Below are 20,654 nucleotides of genomic sequence, written 5' to 3'. Positions count from 1 at the left end.
AAATTGACATTTAAAATTTTGAGACTTTGAAACTTTGAGATTTTGATTCAAAATTTGGAATTTGAAAGCTGAAACTTTGAGATTTAGAATTTTGAAAATTAAGACTTGAAATTTTGATCATGAAATCTAGGGTTTGAATTATTTTTCTTGAAATTTGAAAATTGGAGGTTTGAATTAAAAATTGGCATTGAGAAAGTGGATTTTTTTTTTTTTTTTTTGGAGATGAAAATTTAAAAAAAAAAAATTGGAGTTTAAAAGATATTCGGGAAACTTTGAATTTTTTTTTAGGGTTGACTGAGTCAACTCAGTTTGACAGAGTTGACTCAGCTTGTCAGTTGAGTTTAAGTGTGGGGGCCGAATTTTGGCCCCCCACTTCTTTGTCTCTCTCTTTTTTTCTTTTTTTTCTTCATCTTTCTTCACTTCTTTTCCTCCATTGTCACTATTCACCTTCTTCTTTCTTGTTAGGTTCTAAGATTTTAGGAACTAATGTATTAGAACTTTAATATGTATATGTTGGTAAACCATGATCAAAACGTTTAGTCTAGATTTAGGCTGCTCAAAGTATGTGTTTATGTAAAGTTGGAATCGAGTAATTGCAGGAAATTATATTCAATTTCTGCAAGGCTCAATCGATCAAAAATTAGACTCGATTGATCAAAGCTCGTGCAGATTATTTTTTTGTAGAATTTTTCCAACTCAACCCAAGCCTATATGACGTGTAGAGTTTTATGTTTTATGTCTCATATAAATAGAAAAACCCTAGCCACGTTTTTTAGTGGCTGTTTATGCTGTGTGTGTGAATCTCTTGTAAGATCTAGAGGTGTTTGCCTTTATACATACTTAAGGTTATGAAGATTGAGATTGATGTCGAAAACTTAGTGATCGCTTCAGTTTCTGCATAAAGAGCTTAAAGAAAAACAAGTGGTATACTTGTGGATGCTGTGGATCTGAGAAAGAAGTAGTCCGTGAACTCGGAGCTGTCACGTGGTCGTGGTAGTAAGTTTTCTACTCGAGGTAGCAATAGGATGTTAGTGGTCTAAGTCGCTATTGTAAAACTTTAATTCTTTCAAAGTGGATCCTATTTTACCTTGAGGATAGCTAGGTTAAATCCTCTCCAGGTTTTTTACCCATTTGGTTTTCTTGGGTTATCATATCGTGTGTTCTTTATATTTCCGAACTGTTTTACATGATATTCTTTGTTTTTGTTAACCTAGATTTGAATTATTTACCTAAGTAAACAGTTATGTTAAACAACTAGTGTTTTAAGGGGTCTAAAAACGTACATTCCCCTTGATTTTTCTTCTTCATCTCATCCTTTCTTCTCACAAAAAAACACTTTTCTAAGATTCTCAAGCTTCCCTCATCCATCCCCATCAATATTTCTTTAGATCCTTGTATTTTGAACATTTTCACCACATGCCCATTTTGGTGAAACCTATTTTCCAAATCTATTTTTCTTTGCATCAAGATGGTTTCTTCCAAGGGACCTTCTTTTCTTACTTTTCATGGTAAGAAATATGATCCAACATTTGATTGGCATGAGGAGGATGGACATCTTCAAAACCCTAGGACCCATGCTCCATATTGTCATGTAGACACCAAGGTGAGTTTTCATTTGGTTTCTATGCTTGGAAGAATGTTGTTGCATGTTTTATTGAAAGTTTCATGGTGAGATATTGTCATTTGGCTGTATGAAATTTGGGGCATTGTGTGATTGGTTATGTTGGAAAATGTTGGCTTTGGAGCATTCTTGAAACTTTGTTAAATCATGAGACACATGAATATAAAGATCTTAAGTTACTTCTCGCCTTGGCAAAACACTTCTGGGACACTACATGTACCTTCCACTTTCCTTGTATTGGGGAGGTAATGTTGACACCTTATGACTTCTTTGTTATCACCGATCTAAGGTTGGGTGGTGAAAGAATTCTTGTCAATGACTCCTTTACTTCAGTCGAACTCAAGAAACTTCTAGGGGTAGTGCCTTCTAGAATGAGGAGTAACAAGATCCCTTTGTCTTGGCTATGTGAAATTATTCCTCATTGTGAGACTCTAGCAAAAGGTGCTTATATGTTCATGCTTCTTTTTATTGGGACTTTCTTGTGTCTGGATTTAGGCAGTACTGTGAATCTACACTAACTAGAAAGCTTGAGAAAAATTGGACAAATCCAGAATTATGACTGGGGCGGCATGGCCTATGCTACTCTGATGCATTTCATGACCCAACTCTCAAGGCGGAGTCTTTCAAGCATGGGTGGGGCTCCATTTGTATGGCAGGTGAGGTTTGGGATTTTGGCTATGTGTAGGCTTTGAAAAATTATTTTGGCTTTGTGGTAATGGTGTTGTGGTCATTTTCAGGTCTGGTTGTATGAGTATTTTGGAGTGGTTCATGAAACACTGGAGGAAGTTGCTGGCATTTTTCCTAGATTTCTCCGTTGGTTGCCCCAGTATCATTCGTTAGTGACCTCCAAGCATTCTTTGGAAATTTGGCGCTTGGTGATTGACAATTTGACTACTGATGATGTGAGTCCTTCTTCATCTTTACCCCTTTTTTCTTTTTTCTTTTTTTTTTGTGTAGGATCTTTGGTGCTTGATTATGGTTTGGTCTTTTCTCATTCGAGGTTTCTTTGTGATTTTTCAGATGTCTTTAAATCCTTAGGCTGGATATGAGGGGTATGCAGAGTGTGAACAGGCTTCGGAGCTGAATGATTGTCAGGCATTAATTAAATGTGGGCATGAAAGGTATTAGTATCTTGGTGATTGGGTGCTGCCCCAAGTTCATCATATGTATCCTTCTACAACAATTCCAGTTCCTCCTTGTCCCTCCATCCAATTGTCTGATTTTGTGACTGATGAAGAAATTGCCTAGGCCTGTGCGGGCTTTGTTGTTCTAGGAATAGTAGCATCTTATTTTGAATTTATTGAAACTCGTCAACAAGGTTGCTTGGTTGGCCGAACGGTACTTCTTTTCCTTTCTAAAGTCAAATCTTCATTTTGCAAATTCTTTCCATATTTTTGCTTGGTGACAAAATTTGCATGTTGGATTTTTAGCCTCAACTTCTGAAAGAAAGGAAGAGGGAGATGAAAAGGAAGAAATTCCTTCTCCTCATCATGCTAGTAGTTCTTCTAGTTCTTTCACGGAGACTTATCCTCATTTTTTGGCATGGCAATACGATGTGATAAATCCTAATGGAACTACATGTGATAAATCCTAATGGAACGTATAGTTCCATGCCCTTGAATAGGCCAGAGTATGTGTCAAATGTTCCTTGGCCTGATCCGGTGTTGATAGGCCAAAAATGTATTGACCCTTTGTGATGAATTAATGTACTAATTACCCAAGTTTATTAATTAATCAAATTAACATGCAATGTACATGGCAGCACAAACAAATCACTAACTAAAAACAAAATGCAGCGGAAAATAAAGTTGACACCGTGAGGTAAACATCTCACCGAGTGATTTTAAGGTCACCACTCCCAAGAATTCATTGTTATCACAATAAGAGGTTACAAGTAAAGGAATTTCAGTACCTTATACCAACCTATAGTTGAACCCTTACCCCAATATCAAATTGGACTTGTTCTGTGGTGACAATCTCTCCTTTTAATGCACGACTCCCAATACGTGATTAACCAATAGATGTGCGGATCCCAATACGCGACTTGATCACCAACTTGAGAAGGATGTTGGCTGCAAAGTTTTTCAGTTCATCACACGATGAAGATCACGAATCTCCTTGGTTACAAAATCCTACGGTGTACAAACACAGCAGTTTCTTCAAGATGAATTAGGGCAAACTAGGTTTCCGGTCATAATTTGCATGAATACAACTTTGCTTCACACTCTCACAACTTGAGCAACCTTTGACGGCCCTTAAAACAATCCTTAGATATGTTTAGGGTTGTGAGAAAAGAAAGCCCAAACATACATTCACGGATTGGAATGAAATCAGATCTGAAAAACTGATTTTTATAAATCTTGACAGATACCCTATCTGTCGAGCAGCTCTTGAGCCACGAGTTAGAACAGTCGTTTAAGCCTCGATAGATACTAGCTGTCGAGTTTTAAAATCTAGCACTTCTTCACTTGATTCTTGGACAAACTTGCATGGGTTTAACACTTGAACTTGAAATCTTGTTCCTTGAAGAATTAAACACATCCTAAATCTACCCAAATACAAGTAAAGTGCATTTTTTCAAAGGATTAGCCAATTACATAAAATATTGACATATCTTCCTAACATGATTCACATATGTCCTAACAGGTGTGTTCTTGAATTTTTAGTTCTTTGTCCTTACTTCTTATTGGCTTATTGAATGGTTCATGATCTAGCAGTTTTGTGCTTCAGGTTGATATGGATCTAGTGGAAGAAACCATGCGGATGATTGGAGGCTTGCAGTCATTGGCTCATACTCAATCCTCCCAATATGTGCTCAATGATTCAAACTGGGTATGCCCTGTTATTCTCTAAGTATCTCTTGCTTGAATCATGCTTGATGGTGGAATTAACACCTAATTCTACTAACGTTTCAGGCACATAGAATGGAAGCTGCTGATGCTACCAGAAGAACTTTAGAGGAAAGCATCAGGAGCCTTGAACTTGAAAATCATCAATACAATCCTCGCTTTTTCTCAAGTCAAGAAGGAAATACTAAAGGTGGCTCCTCTAGAGGAGGATCAAGGAAATCCTCATGGAGGTAGACTCAGAGTCCCAGTGGTGTATGACTTGTATTTTTATTTTTTCTGCAAAACGAAAGGAAGTTTTCCTTAGACAATCTTGTATTAATTTCTATGTTTAGCACTTTGTCCTTGGCATCACCTTGGATTCTGAGGAAACTTTAACTAAGATAAGTTTAGAAATCACCTGATGAGGTATTTATTGGAAAATCACATGGAAAATACGTGTTTGTATCTCATACAAATCATGCGCAACAGAAAATTAACGGATCTACTTCACTCGCAATTGATAACATGTACTATGTAAGTTTCAGAATTAGAGAACAAGAAAGCGTACCTTGGTGTGGTGAAATTCAAAACCGAAGATCAGAAGCACTTGGGAACACTTTTAATCTTCACTCCAATTCCACTTAATGCCCAAGATGTGTGGTCTCTCAATCAGTTTCCAATGAGAGAATAGGAGAGTGTCCAACACTCACATACAAACCATTTCATTCCTTGTATGTTCTTAATGAAAATACTCATGAAAAAGACTTCTGAAAACCTTCTTCTAAAATTCTGTATGTTTCTCTCCTCATATATAACTGATTATCTAATTGGGCTAGCCTTTTGGGCCATTCTAATTGGGCTTTTGTGTGTGGCTTGAAGTGGGACCAATAAGGCACTAGCTCCAATGGCCCCTGGGCTTTTCTGTCAACTCTTGACAAGTCCAAAGTTACCATTAACTATATTTAATATCACTATATAAATATAGCTGCACTCTAGGCCTTATCTATAAATTATATCCCAAGACTTCAGTGCACATACAACCCCTTCATAAAATATTCGTAGTAATAAGTCATGAATGTAGACTGCCACTTTGAAGATTACTACATCTTAATCTTTGAGTACCCGTTTTAATCCTTTAAGTTATTCATCATATATTTATGAAATCCAATTCCATAAATATATAGTTTAGTAACTCCTAACTAAAGTGGTTGGGCCCAACTCTCTGAATAACCAAACCCATTAAACTTATCTCAAGGGAATATTTTGTATCTCCGTTAAGAAACTATGAATTCCATCTTGAAAATATATGTTCCATCAATACTAAATGTAGCTGGCCAACATACTGAGGTTTTGACCGTGACTTATAGATCTCACTCCTGATATATCAAAGCAGCCTACATCTCATGATCAGGTCTATTATTCTCTTAGGATTAAGAGTTCATGTAAATAAAAGTCGTGAGATTTATTATTCATTTAACAGTCGCTAGGAGAATAATAAATCTCACAGTGGTCCAGTTCAATATGTCTTAACTCATAAAACATATTAACATACCAACTAGAAATCATCTTAGTTGATATGTTATAGTCTTCACAGATGAAATGCCCAATTTCATAACCGACTACGAATTACATTTTGAGTTTACAAGGATCTTCTGTGACTTTTCACATAAATCACATACTATGCATCTCATGTACTAAGATAATGTCTCATTAGTTCATTTATTAATAGTCTCATATAATTAAACAATTTAATTATTTATGACATGCCAATAAATTAGATTTTAGGGCATAAACCCCAACAGTCTTGTAGTATCAATTTAAACTTATCTTGATTAACTCTGTTGGAATCTGCACTTGCTTGAATAAGGCAGAGTCGAATGCCCATAGTTTAAAATGAATGCATGATTTTTGGAAATCTTGGTGATGAAAACTTCTTTTTTTTATTTATTTAGAAAAATGAGGATGGCGCCTCGTTTTTTTTTTAAAGATAAATGAGCCATGGGCGAATGCCCCTAGTTTAAAAAGGAATGCATGAATTTTGGAAATCCCAGTGATGATTTTTTGAAAAGATGATGATGATCTTCTTTTTTTTTGGAAATTGCATTAGGCATGGGCGAATGCCCCTAGTTTGAAACATAAATTCACGAGTCTTAAAAAAACTAGATTTGATTAATTTTTTGAAAACAATGATGCAAGTGATGATTTTCTGAAAATAAGTGAGTTAGACACTTCAGAGTGCCCCAGTTTGACTAAAACAAAATCTGTTTGAGTGTCAAATTATCTATAAAAAAATTGAGAACATGAAATTGCATGGAATTGCATGGGTGTACGAAGGAGAGGCTATGTGCCACTTGGCACGTAAGGAGTGCTATTCGGCATTTTTAGAGTGTCGAATGGTAATGGGCCATATTATGACACTCACGCCATGGTGGGCCGACTCCTTACGATTTTCCAATGCATGTTTCGCGTTTTTGAATTTTTTTAAAAACATTCACTTTGTTTGTGATCATAAAACACTCTTCTAGTTAGCTACAAATTCTCTGAAACCTATTTCAAACCTAATTAGGAATTGATGTAGCTTATATAAATGAATTCTCCTGTGACAATTCTCTGCATAAAGGTTAGCAACACACAACAATCACAAGCAACAGTCATTCATGGCTAGCAATCAAATTTTTTCTCATTTAACAATTCATGATATCAACAGATGGGTTCATAGCTTTAATTTCAGCACCAAAACCAATTTTACAGCCTTCAAACTAGAGGGAATTAAGGCTTTGAGGAATGTTAAAATCAAGTGGGACTTCCTTCGTGCTACCGTTAAAATCTGGGATTCAGAAGATCATGTGTTTCGGTTTAACACTGCTAAACTCTGTCCGACAATTAAGGAGTTTTCCGAGATCCTGGGCTATGATCCAAGCAGAAAATCTGTTGCAGCTTCTTGTTTTCCCAGGCATAAGGAATCTTTGTGTAATGCTCTCGATCTTCCTACTTCCATTACTGATAGTATGATTGAAGGCCATATGGTGAATCTTCGTGCAATTATCTCTCGGCTAATTGACAAACGCACTTATAAAGTGACCAACAATATGTAGAAAAACCTCAGTTTGGCCTTATGCTTTGTGGAACAATTTTTTCTTTGCTCTGGGAGACAAGGTTTTGTGGATGCACAAGCCATAATTGTTGTGAATCAAATTAAGGATGGTGACAATCTTGTTTCTTTGATCTTGGCAAAAACTCTTTTAGGAAGGGATGCTATATTTCATGGTGGAGAAACTCGGAACTTCTTAAGGAGTCCTTTGACTTTGTAGATATGGCTAATGGAGCGATTGGATATGATTGCCAAGCCTACCACCGATAATTATGAGCCTAGTAGTTTTCTTAGCAGGGCTATGATCAAGACTGAGTGTCAAACTAAGAGTGATTGGGTAAAGTTTTTGGACAAGAAATCCAATACCTTAATTCAATGGGACTGTTATTGGTGGAAGTGCCCACCCCCTCTACTGCGGTCTCCAGGATCAAATCACATCTTCCTTGTTGGGTTACGGAGGGTAAATTTCTACAAGGGAGATAGACTCTTGAGACAATTCATATATGAGCAAGGAATGCCTAGTGGCAAAAGAAGAAGACATTTCTCTCCTATGGACACAAATCCTACTTCTGTAAAGAACATGCTATTGGGTTTAGAGATGGCTGACCGAGTGAATCAATTTTTGTCAAGGTTCACTTTCACAGGATGACTACAAAATACTCTAACTGGTTGATAGACAAAATTGTTGACAAGGAAGTTGGGAGAATTGCTATGAGAGAACAATTTCTCAAAGACAACCGAGAAAGACTCGACGAAGACAACTATGAATTCAAAAGAAGAGACAGGGAGGGTGAAGCACCTAACATAAAAGAAATTAATGATCAACAGAAAAAAGAAGACTGAAGACAAAGTGATCTTCTTATTTTTTGGCTTTGAGCATGTTTATTTAGAAGTTGATGTAAAAACTCTTATTTTTAGGAATTATTTAGGGTTTACAGGTTAGGGGTTTTGTTTATGGTATAGGCTTTTGGTGCTTGATTTTTTATGGTTTGACTTAGGGTTTAGGTTATTGTGTAATGACATGGTTTAATGGAATGGTTAAATTTTTGGTAAATTTTGGTTAATGGGCAAATGGTGGCTTTTGGGAAATTGTGACCAAACCAATGCATGGTTGCCTACGTACCCCCTTTAATAGAAGGATCAGGTCATCTCGTAGTTCATTGATTTTTTTTTATTTGCCTTAATATTTCCCTAGGCCACCCTTTCGGGTTTTCAGCCTAGCAGGCTTTCTCACTCTTTTTTTTTCACTATCCTTTTGTATAGGTTGCCCTTTTGGGTTTTCAACCTACCCTTTTTCTTTTTTCTTTTTTGTTGCTCTAATTTTTGCCTAGACCGCCTTTTCAGGTTTTCAACCTGGTGAGTTTTTTTTTCATTTTCAACTTTTTTATTTTTTTTGCTTTTTTTATTTTTTGTTCTTTTCAAGCCTAGGAAGGGAAATAATATAATTTACAATCACTTCAGACGTGATTCTTTCAGACTACCACCTCAGACGTGGTATTTCTTTAGTTGATCCATGTTGGTTGGCTCAATGAAAGGATTTGCATCTAAGTCCATCAACCTTATTGCTCCTCTAAAGTATATCTACTTGATGATGTATGGGCCTGCCCAACCAAGGCTCGGATTTCTTTCAACACTGATAGGCCAAACACGTATTAACCCCTTGTGATTAATTAACCAATTAATTAGCCAAGTGAATTAATTAGGTTCAATTACATGCAATGAGCGTGGTAGCACAAACAAATCACCAAATAACTAAATATACAGCAAAAATTAAATAACACGGTGATTTGTTTACGAAGGGGGAAAACCTACATGGCAAAAACCCCACCAGGTGATTTTAAGGTTTCCATTCCCCGAGAATCCACTATTATCAAAACAAGCAGTTACAAGTAAAGGAATCCCAGTACCTTATACTAGCCAACAGTTGAACCCTTATCCCAATACCCAATTAAACTTGTTATATAGTGACAATCTCTCCTTGTATTGCACGACTCCTAGTACGTGACTAACCAAAAGATGTGCGGATCCCAGTACGTGACTTGATCATCAACTTGAGAAGGATGTTGGCTACAAAGTTCTTCTGTTCATCACACTATGAAGATCATGAAGTTGCTTGGTCACAAAACCCTATGGTGTACAAACACAGCAACTTCTTCAAGAACTAGGGCAAACTGGGTTTCCAGTCACACTTATGAAATTATGCTTTTGTGCAATTATGTTTTTCATGGTGTAACCTCATACGGCCCTTTAAATAATCCTTATATATGTTTAGGGTTATTAGAAAAGAAAGCCTAAACACATACTCACGGATTGGATGAAAAACAATCTTGAAAAACTGAGTTTCATAAACCTCGATAGATAACCATCTATCGAGCTAGCTGTCGAGCCACGGGCTTCAGCAGCTTTTAAACCTCAATAGATACTAGCTGTCGAGATTTAAAATCCAGCACTTCTTCATTTGATTCTTAGACAGACTTGCATGGCTTTAACACTTGAACTTTAAACCTTGTTTCTTGAAGTATTAAACACATCCTAGATTTACCCAATTACAAGTAAAGTGCGTTTTGTCAAAGGATTAGCCAATACATAAAGTGTTGACATATGTTCCTAACATCAAATCGCATATGTCCAAACAAACAATAGATCTCCCAACTTCAAATCTCTTATTCTTACTTTCTTATCAAAAGCTTTCCTAGGTCTCCTTTGGTATCCCTGAATGTGATACAGGGCTTTGAGTCTTTTCTCTTCTAGCATGCATAACTGGTCATATCTGTTTTGCAACCAATCCATTTCAGGGATTTCACTTTCCAATACTGTCCTTAGTGAATGGACACCCATTTCAATGGAAAGGACCGCTTCCATCCCATACAGCAACGAATAAGGGGTGGCTCCTATGGAAGATCGAATTGATGTTCTATACCCCCAAAGTGTATAGGGTAATTATAGGTGCCAATCCTTGTAGTTCTTTGTGCTTTTCTTCAAGATTCGCCCTATATTTTTATTAGTAACCTCAACTGCTCCATTAGTCTGAGGACGGTAAGGTGAAGATTTGTGGTGTTGAATATTGAACTATCTTAGTAGCTTCTTTGTTTCTTCTTTAAAATGTAACACATTGTCAAAGATAATTTCATGTGGTACCCCATATCTGCAGATGATGTTGGTTTCAATGAATTGAGCACCTTTCTTTGAATTTAGAACTTTGTATGAGGCAGCTTCTACCCATTTAGTAAAATAAGCAATGGCTACAAGTATGAATTCATGGCCTTTGGATGAAGTTGGATGAATCTTCCCTATAATATATATCCCCCATGTAGAGAAGGGCCAGGGTGATGTCATAGTATGTAATGGCATAGGTGGCATATGTTTTAGATCTCCATGGACTTGGAATTGATGACATTTTCGAACATGAGTTGCATAATCGGCTTCCATAGTGGTCCAGTAATAGCCTTGTCTCATTATCTTTCTTGATAACATGTGTGCATTCATATATGGCCCATAACTTGATTCATGAACCTCGTCAATTATTTGTTATGCTTAATTGGCAGTTACACAAAGGAGATGAATTCCATCATATGATCTTCTGTAGAGCCTTTCACCATAAATGATGTAATTAGTGGACAACCTTCGGATGGTCAATTGGTCATTCTTGTCTGCAGCTGATGGGTATGTTCCATCCTTGAGGTATTGTAAGATGTTTGAATACCATTCACATTCCCCATTCTTTTCTTCATTTTCTTCTATTGTCATGCAGTAGGATGGTTCTTCTTTCTATTCCAACACTATCGGTCTAGCTTCATCTTCTTTCGGCCAATCTATCATGGATGTCATGGTTGCTAAAGCAACTGCGATTTAATTCTGCATCCTTGGCACATATTGATATTGGATCTTGCTAAATTTCGATGCCCACTTCTGAAGACATTCATGATAAGGCATAAGTCTTTCTTCTTTGACCTTCCATTTATTCTGAATTTGAGAGATTATTAGAGCTGAGTCTCCATATACCTCCAACTCCTTCACTCCTAGGCCTAAGGTTGCTTGTAGACCCATAATGCAAGTTTCATATTCTGCGGCATTGTTGGTGGCAGGAAAGTTAAGTCTGCCAGAAAATGGAAGGTGTGTTCCTTTTGGTGAAATTAAGAAAACTCCAATTCCACTTCTGTTTTGATTTGTTGCTCCATGAAAATACATCTTCCATAAGTCTACCTCAATCCCCATGATATCTTCATCTGGAAAGTCCCCTTGCATCTCTTCAGCTTCTTTTGGTGAACAACAGGTTAAGTGATCGGCAATTGCTCTCCCTTTCATAGATTTTTTAGTCACATACTTAATATCAAATTCTAACAAAAGCAAGACCCATTTAGCAATCTTCCCATCCTGCACGATTTTTTCTGTTAAGTACTTCAAAGGATCCATTCTTGCAATCAACAAAATCTTGTAATCAAGCATATAATGTCTGAGTTTGCGGGTTACCCAAACAAGTGTTACACATATCTTCTCTAAGGGTGAGTACTTTTCTTCATAAGGCAACATCTTCTTGCTAATGTAATGAATCTCATTCTCCTTTCTAGTCTCTTCTAGGTATTGAGCAAGTAGAGCCCCATTGTTGTATTTGTAGAGGTGAGATACAACAACAATGGCTTTTCGGGTACTGGTGGGACGAGTATTGGTGGTTTTATCAGATAACTCTTGATCTTCTCAAGGGCTTCTTGGCATTGTTCATTCCACACTGTAGAGACTTCCTTCTTAAGTAGTTTGAAAATTGGTTCACATGTCATGGTGAGCTGGCAAGCCTATAAACCTGCTGATGTACTGTATCCTCCCTAGAAATCCTCAAATCTCTTTTTTAGTTCTTGGAGGTTTCATTTCTAATATTGCCTTGATTTTGTTAGGATCAACTTCTATTCCTCTTTGGCTTACCATAAACCCTAACAGTATCCGGATGTGACTCTGAAAGTGTATTTCTTGGGATTCAATCGTAACTTGTAGAATCGAATCCTTTCAAAGAACTTCCTCAAAGCTGGTATGTGCCCTTCACAATCTTTGGACTTCACTATCATTTCATCAACATAAACTTCTACTTCTTTGTGCATTAAATCATGCAGCAAAGTGGTGGTTGCACGTTGGTAAGTAGCACCCGCATTTTTAAGGCCAAATGGCATGACCTTATAAAAATATGTCCCCCATGGTGTAAAAAATGAGGTTTTCTCCATATCTTCTGGAGCCATCTTGATCTAGTTGTATCTTGAAAATACATCCATAAACAATAGCAGAGCATAACCTACTTTGTTGTCAACCAAGACATCAATGTGAGGCAAAGGGAAATCATCTTCCGGGCTGGCCTTGTTCAGATCTCGAAAATCTACACACATCCTGGCCTTCCCATCTTTCTTTGGTACCAAAACCACATTAGCTAACCACTTTGGATAGTTGACCACTCTTAGGAATCCAACATTGTACTATTTTTCCACTTCTTCCTTGAGAGTCCACTCTAGCTTCATTCTTCTTAACTTCTGCTTGATTGGCTTCATGATTGAATCTATTAGAATGCAGTGTTGTACAATGTTTATATCAATCACAGGCATGTCTTCATATGACCAGGCAAATACCTCCTTGAACTCTATCTATAGTACCACTAATGCATCTTTCTCTGAAGTGGTTAGGGTATTGCCCACTTGGATTATTTTGGGCTCATCCTCAATTCCCAGATTAATGGGTTGGGTTTCTTCTTTTACAGGTTCTAGGTATCCATATTTTAATTCCGTATTATTAAGAGTTTCTTTACCAATTTCAAAAATAAAAACATTCAAAGCCTACAAATAAGCAGAATTAGAAATCATATTAAAATGAAAAGAGTTCTCAATAGATTCAACTAAAGCAGACTCAACTGGAAAACTATCACAAACAGACTTAACAGGAATAGAAATACTTGCAAAAATAGACTTCATGTTCTTGGCCGAGGTGACTAGCTCAGCGGTCTTGATCTTCTTAACAAAGGTAACTGACTTGACAGTCTTGATCTTTCCCACGGAGTCCTCCATGGGGTGGGCGGCTCCCTCCTATACCCAATTCTTTAACTCGGACGTGGCTTCCATAATTGCAAATGGCTCCCAGTAAGCTCCCTCTTCCCTTAGCATCAGTACTACGAGATCTATATCCATATAATCTGTAGCTTCTTCTTCAAGCTCCATGTCTATAGGCTTGTCGGTCACAAAAGCATCCAAGCGCTCTATGCTACCCATCCATTCATCAAACAGGTCGTGCTTGCCTCTGTTGCCCAAGTCGGTGGGTTGAGGGAGATGTTCTGACTCGCCCCCTTCTTCCCTCTCATCACTATGTTCAACATTCTCATGTGTCATGATTCTGAGACTATGGACCATTAGCTTTTGGTCTAGAGCGGCCACTCTGGCATCTATGTCATCTTCTTCTTCAGTATATGGGGTTCATGAACTTGGTTATGAATCATAATACGACCCCAATTCGGAAACTTCTCTTCCATGCTTGTCATACCTAGGGCTAGTCCTTAAGCTAACATTAGTGATATCACTCCAATTTGGAAGGTGCCCATAGGGACATTCATCATTGTACATTTGATTAGCTTGTGCATTCTCCTCTCTTGCATTCTTTAACGTGTTTATCAGTCTGTATTGATCACTATCAGTATCACTCCACCCGTTAGCTTCGGTGTCGTCTTCAATGTCTTCATCATAATAGTCCACATCACTATCATATTCCTCATAGAATAGGTCTGCATCTTCATCTTCTCTATCACTAAGGGTTCACCCTAATCATCATAATAGTCCACATCACTATCATATTCCACTATCATTGTTGTTGTTGTCACTACAACTATCACGCTTGTCATTGCTTTCATCCTCATCATCACTAGGGGCTGCTCCCCCTTCCTCGTCTTCATCATTAGCTCTTAGTTCATATGAGCTCTTTAATGCATGCTGGCAAGCCTCCCAATACTCTTCATCTTCGATGTTACAAATGGGATCTCCAAGAAGCATAGTCATGGCATCAAGATCCATGTAATTAGCCCAATCAGTAGGAACCCAAATTGTGTCTTCTTTTTTCAACTCTTGAGCCTTGTTGTGGCAGTCAAGTAGTATCCCAAATCCAGGTACCATTCTCTTTGTCATAGGATCAAATCTTGGTTCAGGGAATCTCCAATAACGTTGACTCTCTTTGGCTTTTACAAACTTCCCATTCAAAGTAGGAGTGTAGGGCTTTAGAGGTTCTAAAGGACAAGGGAGTCATTTTGCTTTGGCATTGGCTCGGGCCATCTTTTTAACTTTCATCTCTAGAAAATCATCATCAGTGGGCTTATAACCTTGCCCAAAAGGTGGTTTGGCAATAGGGATCGTCAAGTCCTGAACAGTTGGCTTCTTCACAATTCTCCCCAAATTCATCCCCATAAAGTAGTTCATTATTCTCATCATTGCTACCACATTGTTGTTACCATGAGGAGCAAAGTCCATTGGGATCTTCTCAACTTCTTCTTCTCTCTTTTCAAAACCAGGCCTTTCAATCACAAAACCATCCAAGGTCAATGGCTCTTTCTCAGAATCAATGCCGAAAATAGGCTTAGGCACAGTCAAAGTATCCCCATAGATGGTCGCAATAGCTCCTTCATGTGGAAATTAAACCTTTTGATATAGAGAAAAAGGTACGATCTTTATGTCATGAATCCATGGTTGCTCAAGGAGCATATTGAAGCATGAGGCTATATTAAGGACCTAAAAATCCACCTTCTTGACCATCGATCCTATGGTAAGCTCCAATGTTATGGTCTCTAAGAACTCTCTTATACTGTTGTCATATGCCTTCACATGTTGATCAGTAGGCACAAAGTCTTCTATACTAAGGCCCAAGCAACTTGCAGTCTTTAAAGTGCACACATTCAAAGTGCTTCCATCATCTATCAAAACCATCGGTATCCTCTTCCCCATAGAATCTACAATGATATGCAAAAGGGTCGTTGTGGTGCTCCCCCTTCTTGGCCAGATCCTTGTCAGAATAGGAGATAGTGTGTTCCCTATTTATGGACCCAATCATAGCATTCAGATCCTGGGAGGTTGTGGTTGTAGGGACTTGGATTTGGTTGAGCAAGTCTACTAGGTTTTAACGGTGTTTATATGAGGCCATGAGTAAACCCCATAGGGATATGTTGGCTTGTGTCTTCTGTAGTTGTGTTTGTTAGGTAGATCTATTCAAGGCTTCCACTAGGTTGTCAGTCTCTAAATGTGGGGGTTTGAAGTGTCTCCCCCCTTATGATGTGGGCAATTTTTGTTGGACCATTGGGGTTGGTGCCTTGGGTTTTAAAATGTCTCCCCCCATTTGTGAGTGTTTGGTTATTTATTTAGGGTTTGAAGTGTCTCCCCTCGCTTGTGGGTGTTTGGTTGTTTATTTGGGATTTGAAGTGTCTCCCCCCATTTGTGGGTGTTTGGTAATCCTCGGGTTCTAATACTTCATTCCATATGTCATACCTTGTGGTGGTGGTAGACGTCCTATCCATTAATTCTTCCCATGTCATCGTGAAACATTCAGGTAGGTCATAGATCAGGTCGGATGGATCTTCCTTATTTTTCTCTTCGATAATCAAGCAATTAATCATTAGTCCTTTCCCATAATTGTGATTGGGCAGGGGATTATTAGTGATGCTAGGCCTTGTAGGCAACGCAATCACCTTGTTGTCTATTAGGTCTTGAATTGTACGACGAAGGGCAAAACAACAGTCAGTGTCATGTCCAGGGCCTTGGTAGTAAACACATCTTTTATTCACATTAAACTTTGAGGGCAAGGGGTTTGGAATTGGTCTTGGGTCTAAGGGTTTCAGTAACCCTTTTGCTTTTTGCTTGTCATACACTTGGCTTATGGGCATGTACAACTCATGAAATTCTCTAGGCCCTTGTGGCATTTGTACAAGTGCAATAGGTGTAATTAATTGATAAGGATCACTTTTATGGATGTTGAAAATTTCTGCAGCCTTAGATCCTACATTCTTTTTAAACCTTAGTAGGTCATTAGTCTTTATGGTTCCATTGTTTATAGCGTCCTCAATTTGGGTTTCGACGGCAATTAGAGCTTTAAAATTGGGCAAGTATTGTGCAAACAAATATTTATGATATATAGGTAATAAATTCTTTACAACCATGGCTAACTGTTCTTCCTCACTTGGCCTACTCATCATTTATACGGCCTTAGCTCTCCACTTGGTAATGAAAGTGGAGAAGGATTCCTTAGGCTCTTGCTTGGTAGTCTCGAGATCTCTTCTTGTGATATCTACTTCCATATTGTACTTGTATTGCTTGTGAAACTTTCAGCAAATGTCCTCCTAACTTCTTGCTCTTGCATCATCCAAGTTAAGGAACCACCTAAAAGCAGCTCCAATCAGCGTGCTTTGGAACATCTGAGGTCGCGCCTAAGGGCTGCATAGCCCTCATATAAATCTTCAGATGGGACTTTGGGCAACCAATCCCATCAAACTTATCAAAGGTTGGCATCTTGAACTTGGGTGGCAACTTTGCATTAGGGAATAATGAGAGAGAATCATAGTCCATAAGGTCCTCCATCTTACGGACTCTTCTAATCATCTCCTCCATTTTATTCATCCTTTTATTGATCTTCTTCTCACTCTTTACGACTGGTAGATCATGATCAGTCTTGTCCTCCTTTTGATTACTCTTCAAATTCTAAAACTGTTGCATCATACGGTTCATGTCTTCCCTCAACTGGATTTGACTAGCTACCATAGTGTTGAGTAGCTCTTGGGTGTTCATGGGTTCCTCTAGGTTTGGGTGTTCTCCTTCCTCTGCCATAGTATGGGGAACTTCAAACATCTTGTGGCTTAACTGCCTTAGAAGTCGAAGATGGGGTTGTAATGTTGCAGCAGTGGAGTTTCTTCTATGCTTGATGGCTTCAGTATTGTGATGGGAGTGACGGGCTTGGAACTGGAGCTACTGGCTTGAGTGTCGGGCTTAGGTTCTCTTTGTAGCCTTCCTTCAGATCTTGACCAAATCTCCCCTAATAACAAGCTTGGCCGAGTTAATCAAAGCTAAGACCCCATCCCCAAACATACACAACATGCAATGCAATTTTAACCGGGACCAATCTAGGGATAGGTTCTAAGTCATTACATTGTAGGGTGGGTTTGTTGTTTCATTGTTCCCCATGGCTAAGACGTTATACCTCACTTGTAACATAATGAACTTTGCATTGGTCTGAACAGCATGGTTTGTCCTTTACAGTCAACAAGAAATGATCTAGTGACCTTGGGCTATGAGTTGGTGAGTTTGCCACTAGGTACTCGAATCTAATAAAGACTGGTGATTCATGGTTACCACCACCACAAAATTGTTGAAAAGCTTCAATGATCAATTTAATCAAATCATACACAACTAGTACTAAGTCAAGTGGTCTATCTCAATTATAGAAATGAACATATATGACCTCCCACAAGAAAATGATTACATATCTTTGAAGCTTTTCATTTGGCTTCTTTACAATTCACAACATTTGATCATTTTTTATCTTTACATCTCTTTTTGAGATCGATGCCTGAAATTTTTTATATTTCAATTTGATGAACAAGCCTTTCACTTTTGAGCACCATACATTTTCATTATAAGTCACTTTCTCTTTTTCCTAGTCGAATACTAGTATGTACGATGGCTTTTGTAGCTCATTATCCCTTTTCGAGATTTGACATTTGTTGACCTCTTTAAGCAAAAATAAAAGAGTGGGAAGAGATATAGGCACAATGTTAGGATTAGTGCCCTTAAATCCTATTGTATGATGCTGTGTATGTTATTATTTATGATATTATGTATGACTTAATGTTGTGTTTAATAAAGTTGTTTTATTATTATCCAAAAAATAATGGTAACATGAATATTGGGACATTATCATATAGTCCATGAGATGCATTGTATGTGATTTATGTGATTTAGTCACAGAAGATGTAAATCACAAGTTCCTTGTAAACTCAAAATATAGTTCATAGTCGGTGATGAAAATTAGGCATTTCATCTGCGAAGACTAATAACATATCAATTAAGATGATTTATCTTAATCATGGAAATGGAGATTTCTAGTTGGTATGTTGATATGTTTTAAGAGTTAAGACATTTTGAACTGGACCGCTGTGAGATTTATTATTCTCCTAACGACTGTCAAATGAATAATAAATTTCACAACTTCTATTTGCATGAACTCTTAATCTTGAGAGAATAATGGACCTAATCATGAGGTGTAGGTTGCTTTGATATATCAAGAGTGAGATCAAGAAGAATGGTCAAAACCTTAGTATGTTGGGTAACCACATTTGGTGTTGATAGAACATATATTCTCAAGATGGAATTCATAATCTCTTAATGGAGATATAAAATATTCCCTTGAGATAAGTTTAATGAGTTCAGTTATTCAGAGAGTTAGGGCTAACCACTTTGGTAAGAAATCACTAAAGTATATATATTTATGGAATTGGATTTCATAAATATATATAATGAATAATTTTAAAGGATTAAACCAGGTACTCAAGGAATTAAGATGTAGTAATCTACAAAGTGAAAGTCTTCTTTCATGACTTTGTATTACTACGAATATTTTATGAAGGGGTTGCATGTACAATAAAGTCTTGGGATATAATTTATAGATAAGGCCTAGAGTGCAACTACATTTATATAGTGGTATTAAATATAGTTAATGGTAACTTTGGACTTGTCAAGAGTTGACAGAAAAGCCCAAGGCCCATTGGAGCTAGTGTCTTATTGGTCCCTTTTGGTCCCACTCCAAACCACACACTTAAGCCCAATTGGAAAGGCCTAAAAGGCCAGCCCAATTGGAAAGGCCTAAAAGGCCAGCCCAATTAGATAATCGGTTAGACACAAAAGGAGAAACATACAGAATTTTCTGTAAAGAATTTTGTAAGAACACTGTTGTGAAGTGGTGTGAAGAAGTATTATACACCTTTTGACATTCTCCTTTTGGAACTGATTGAGAGACCACACATCTTGGGCGATAGTGGAATTGGAGTGAAGATTGAAAGTGTTCCCAAGCGATTTTGATCTTCGATTTTGAAATTCACCGCTCCAAGGTCCACTCTCTTGTTCTCAAATTTTGAAACTTATATAGTACATGTTAACTTTTATGAATGAAGTAGATTCGTTATTTTTCCGCTACGCACATGCATATTTCCATCACACAAGTCTACGCATGTATCAAAACCAACATGCCAATTGACTAATCATTCATGACAAGCTTGAAGATCGATTTACAATAATCACACGTAGATGTCAAGATTTTTCCCACAAAGATAGATGTGTATACATAACAAGCTAAGCTTATAAATGCACTAAGCCATTTGTACGAAGGTACTAGGCCAAACACACATGTGATATGTGTTCAAACATATACGATCAAACTTTTTGAATTTTTCACTTTTTATGTGGTTTTGGATTTTATACTCATACAAAACAAAAACAAAAAAGTAATTTCAAAACAAAAGCAATGCATACAAAGAAATGCAAGATACCCAAAATGCATGAAGATATGACATTCAATGCATGAAGATATGACATTCAATGCATGAAGGGTCCTACAAAGATCGAAAGAATTAGATCAATGACCAAAAGAGCAAAAACCCAACCATAGGAACCCTTCCTCATCCAAACGGATTGATTGTTTGGAATGAGTGTCTCATGAGAAGTGAGACGAGGGTTAGAAGAATGAGAACCGGAGATGCACATAGACAAAGAGTTAAGAGCATTAAACACTTTCTTTAACAACATGCTATTTTCACCCAAATCCGGTTTACCATTTTTAGCATAACTTCCAAGAAGCTCAAGTTTCTCTTTTCTTTTGATTCTTTTGAGGGCATGAAACTTAGAGAAATGAGGTCTTAGATGACCAAAAGCACCATAATGGTGACAAACAATATGTTTAGGTCCACTAGGCTTTTTGAGAAGGGATCTAGCCACATGGTTTTGTTCTCTCTTCAACTTATGACATTAATGTCTTATATAACCAATCACACCACAATGGTGACAAGTTGGAACAAACTTAGATCCATCCAAAACCTTAGGTTGAGACCTAAACAGAGGCTTTGACTTAA

General features: G+C 37.5%; 1 protein-coding gene across 1 annotated transcript; it reads right to left on the bottom strand.

Annotated features, from left to right (window-relative positions):
- Nucleotides 1–11,389: 11,389 nt before the first annotated feature.
- LOC142606201 (uncharacterized) lies at nt 11,390–13,896 on the bottom strand. Its single transcript, XM_075777588.1, has 3 exons — nt 13,603–13,896; nt 12,471–12,771; nt 11,390–12,231 (listed from the first exon to the last, which is right to left on the bottom strand). Exons 1-3 carry the CDS (start codon nt 13,894–13,896, stop codon nt 11,390–11,392), a joined length of 1,437 nt encoding a protein of 478 aa, XP_075633703.1.
- Between the last annotated feature and the right edge of the window lie 6,758 nt (nt 13,897–20,654).

The sequence above is a fragment of the Castanea sativa genome, chromosome 8, assembly GCF_040712315.1.
Source record: "Castanea sativa cultivar Marrone di Chiusa Pesio chromosome 8, ASM4071231v1".
NCBI lineage: Eukaryota > Viridiplantae > Streptophyta > Magnoliopsida > Fagales > Fagaceae > Castanea > Castanea sativa.
The sequence above is the reverse complement of the archived record's forward strand: the minus strand, read 5'-3'. Positions and strand labels throughout refer to the sequence as shown.

Bases quoted from the DNA above. Each gene is read 5' to 3' on its own strand.
- LOC142606201 (XM_075777588.1), bottom strand. From the start codon at position 13,896: ATGACACATGAGAATGTTGAACATAGTGATGAGAGGGAAGAAGGGGGC. The intron at 12,772-13,602 runs GTATAGGAGGGA...AGATACAACTAG, and splicing joins CGTCCGAGTTAAAGAATTGG to ATCAAGATGGCTCCAGAAGA. The intron at 12,232-12,470 runs GTTAGGGTTTAT...GCCCTTGAGAAG, and splicing joins CAGAGTCACATCCGGATACT to ATCAAGAGTTATCTGATAAA.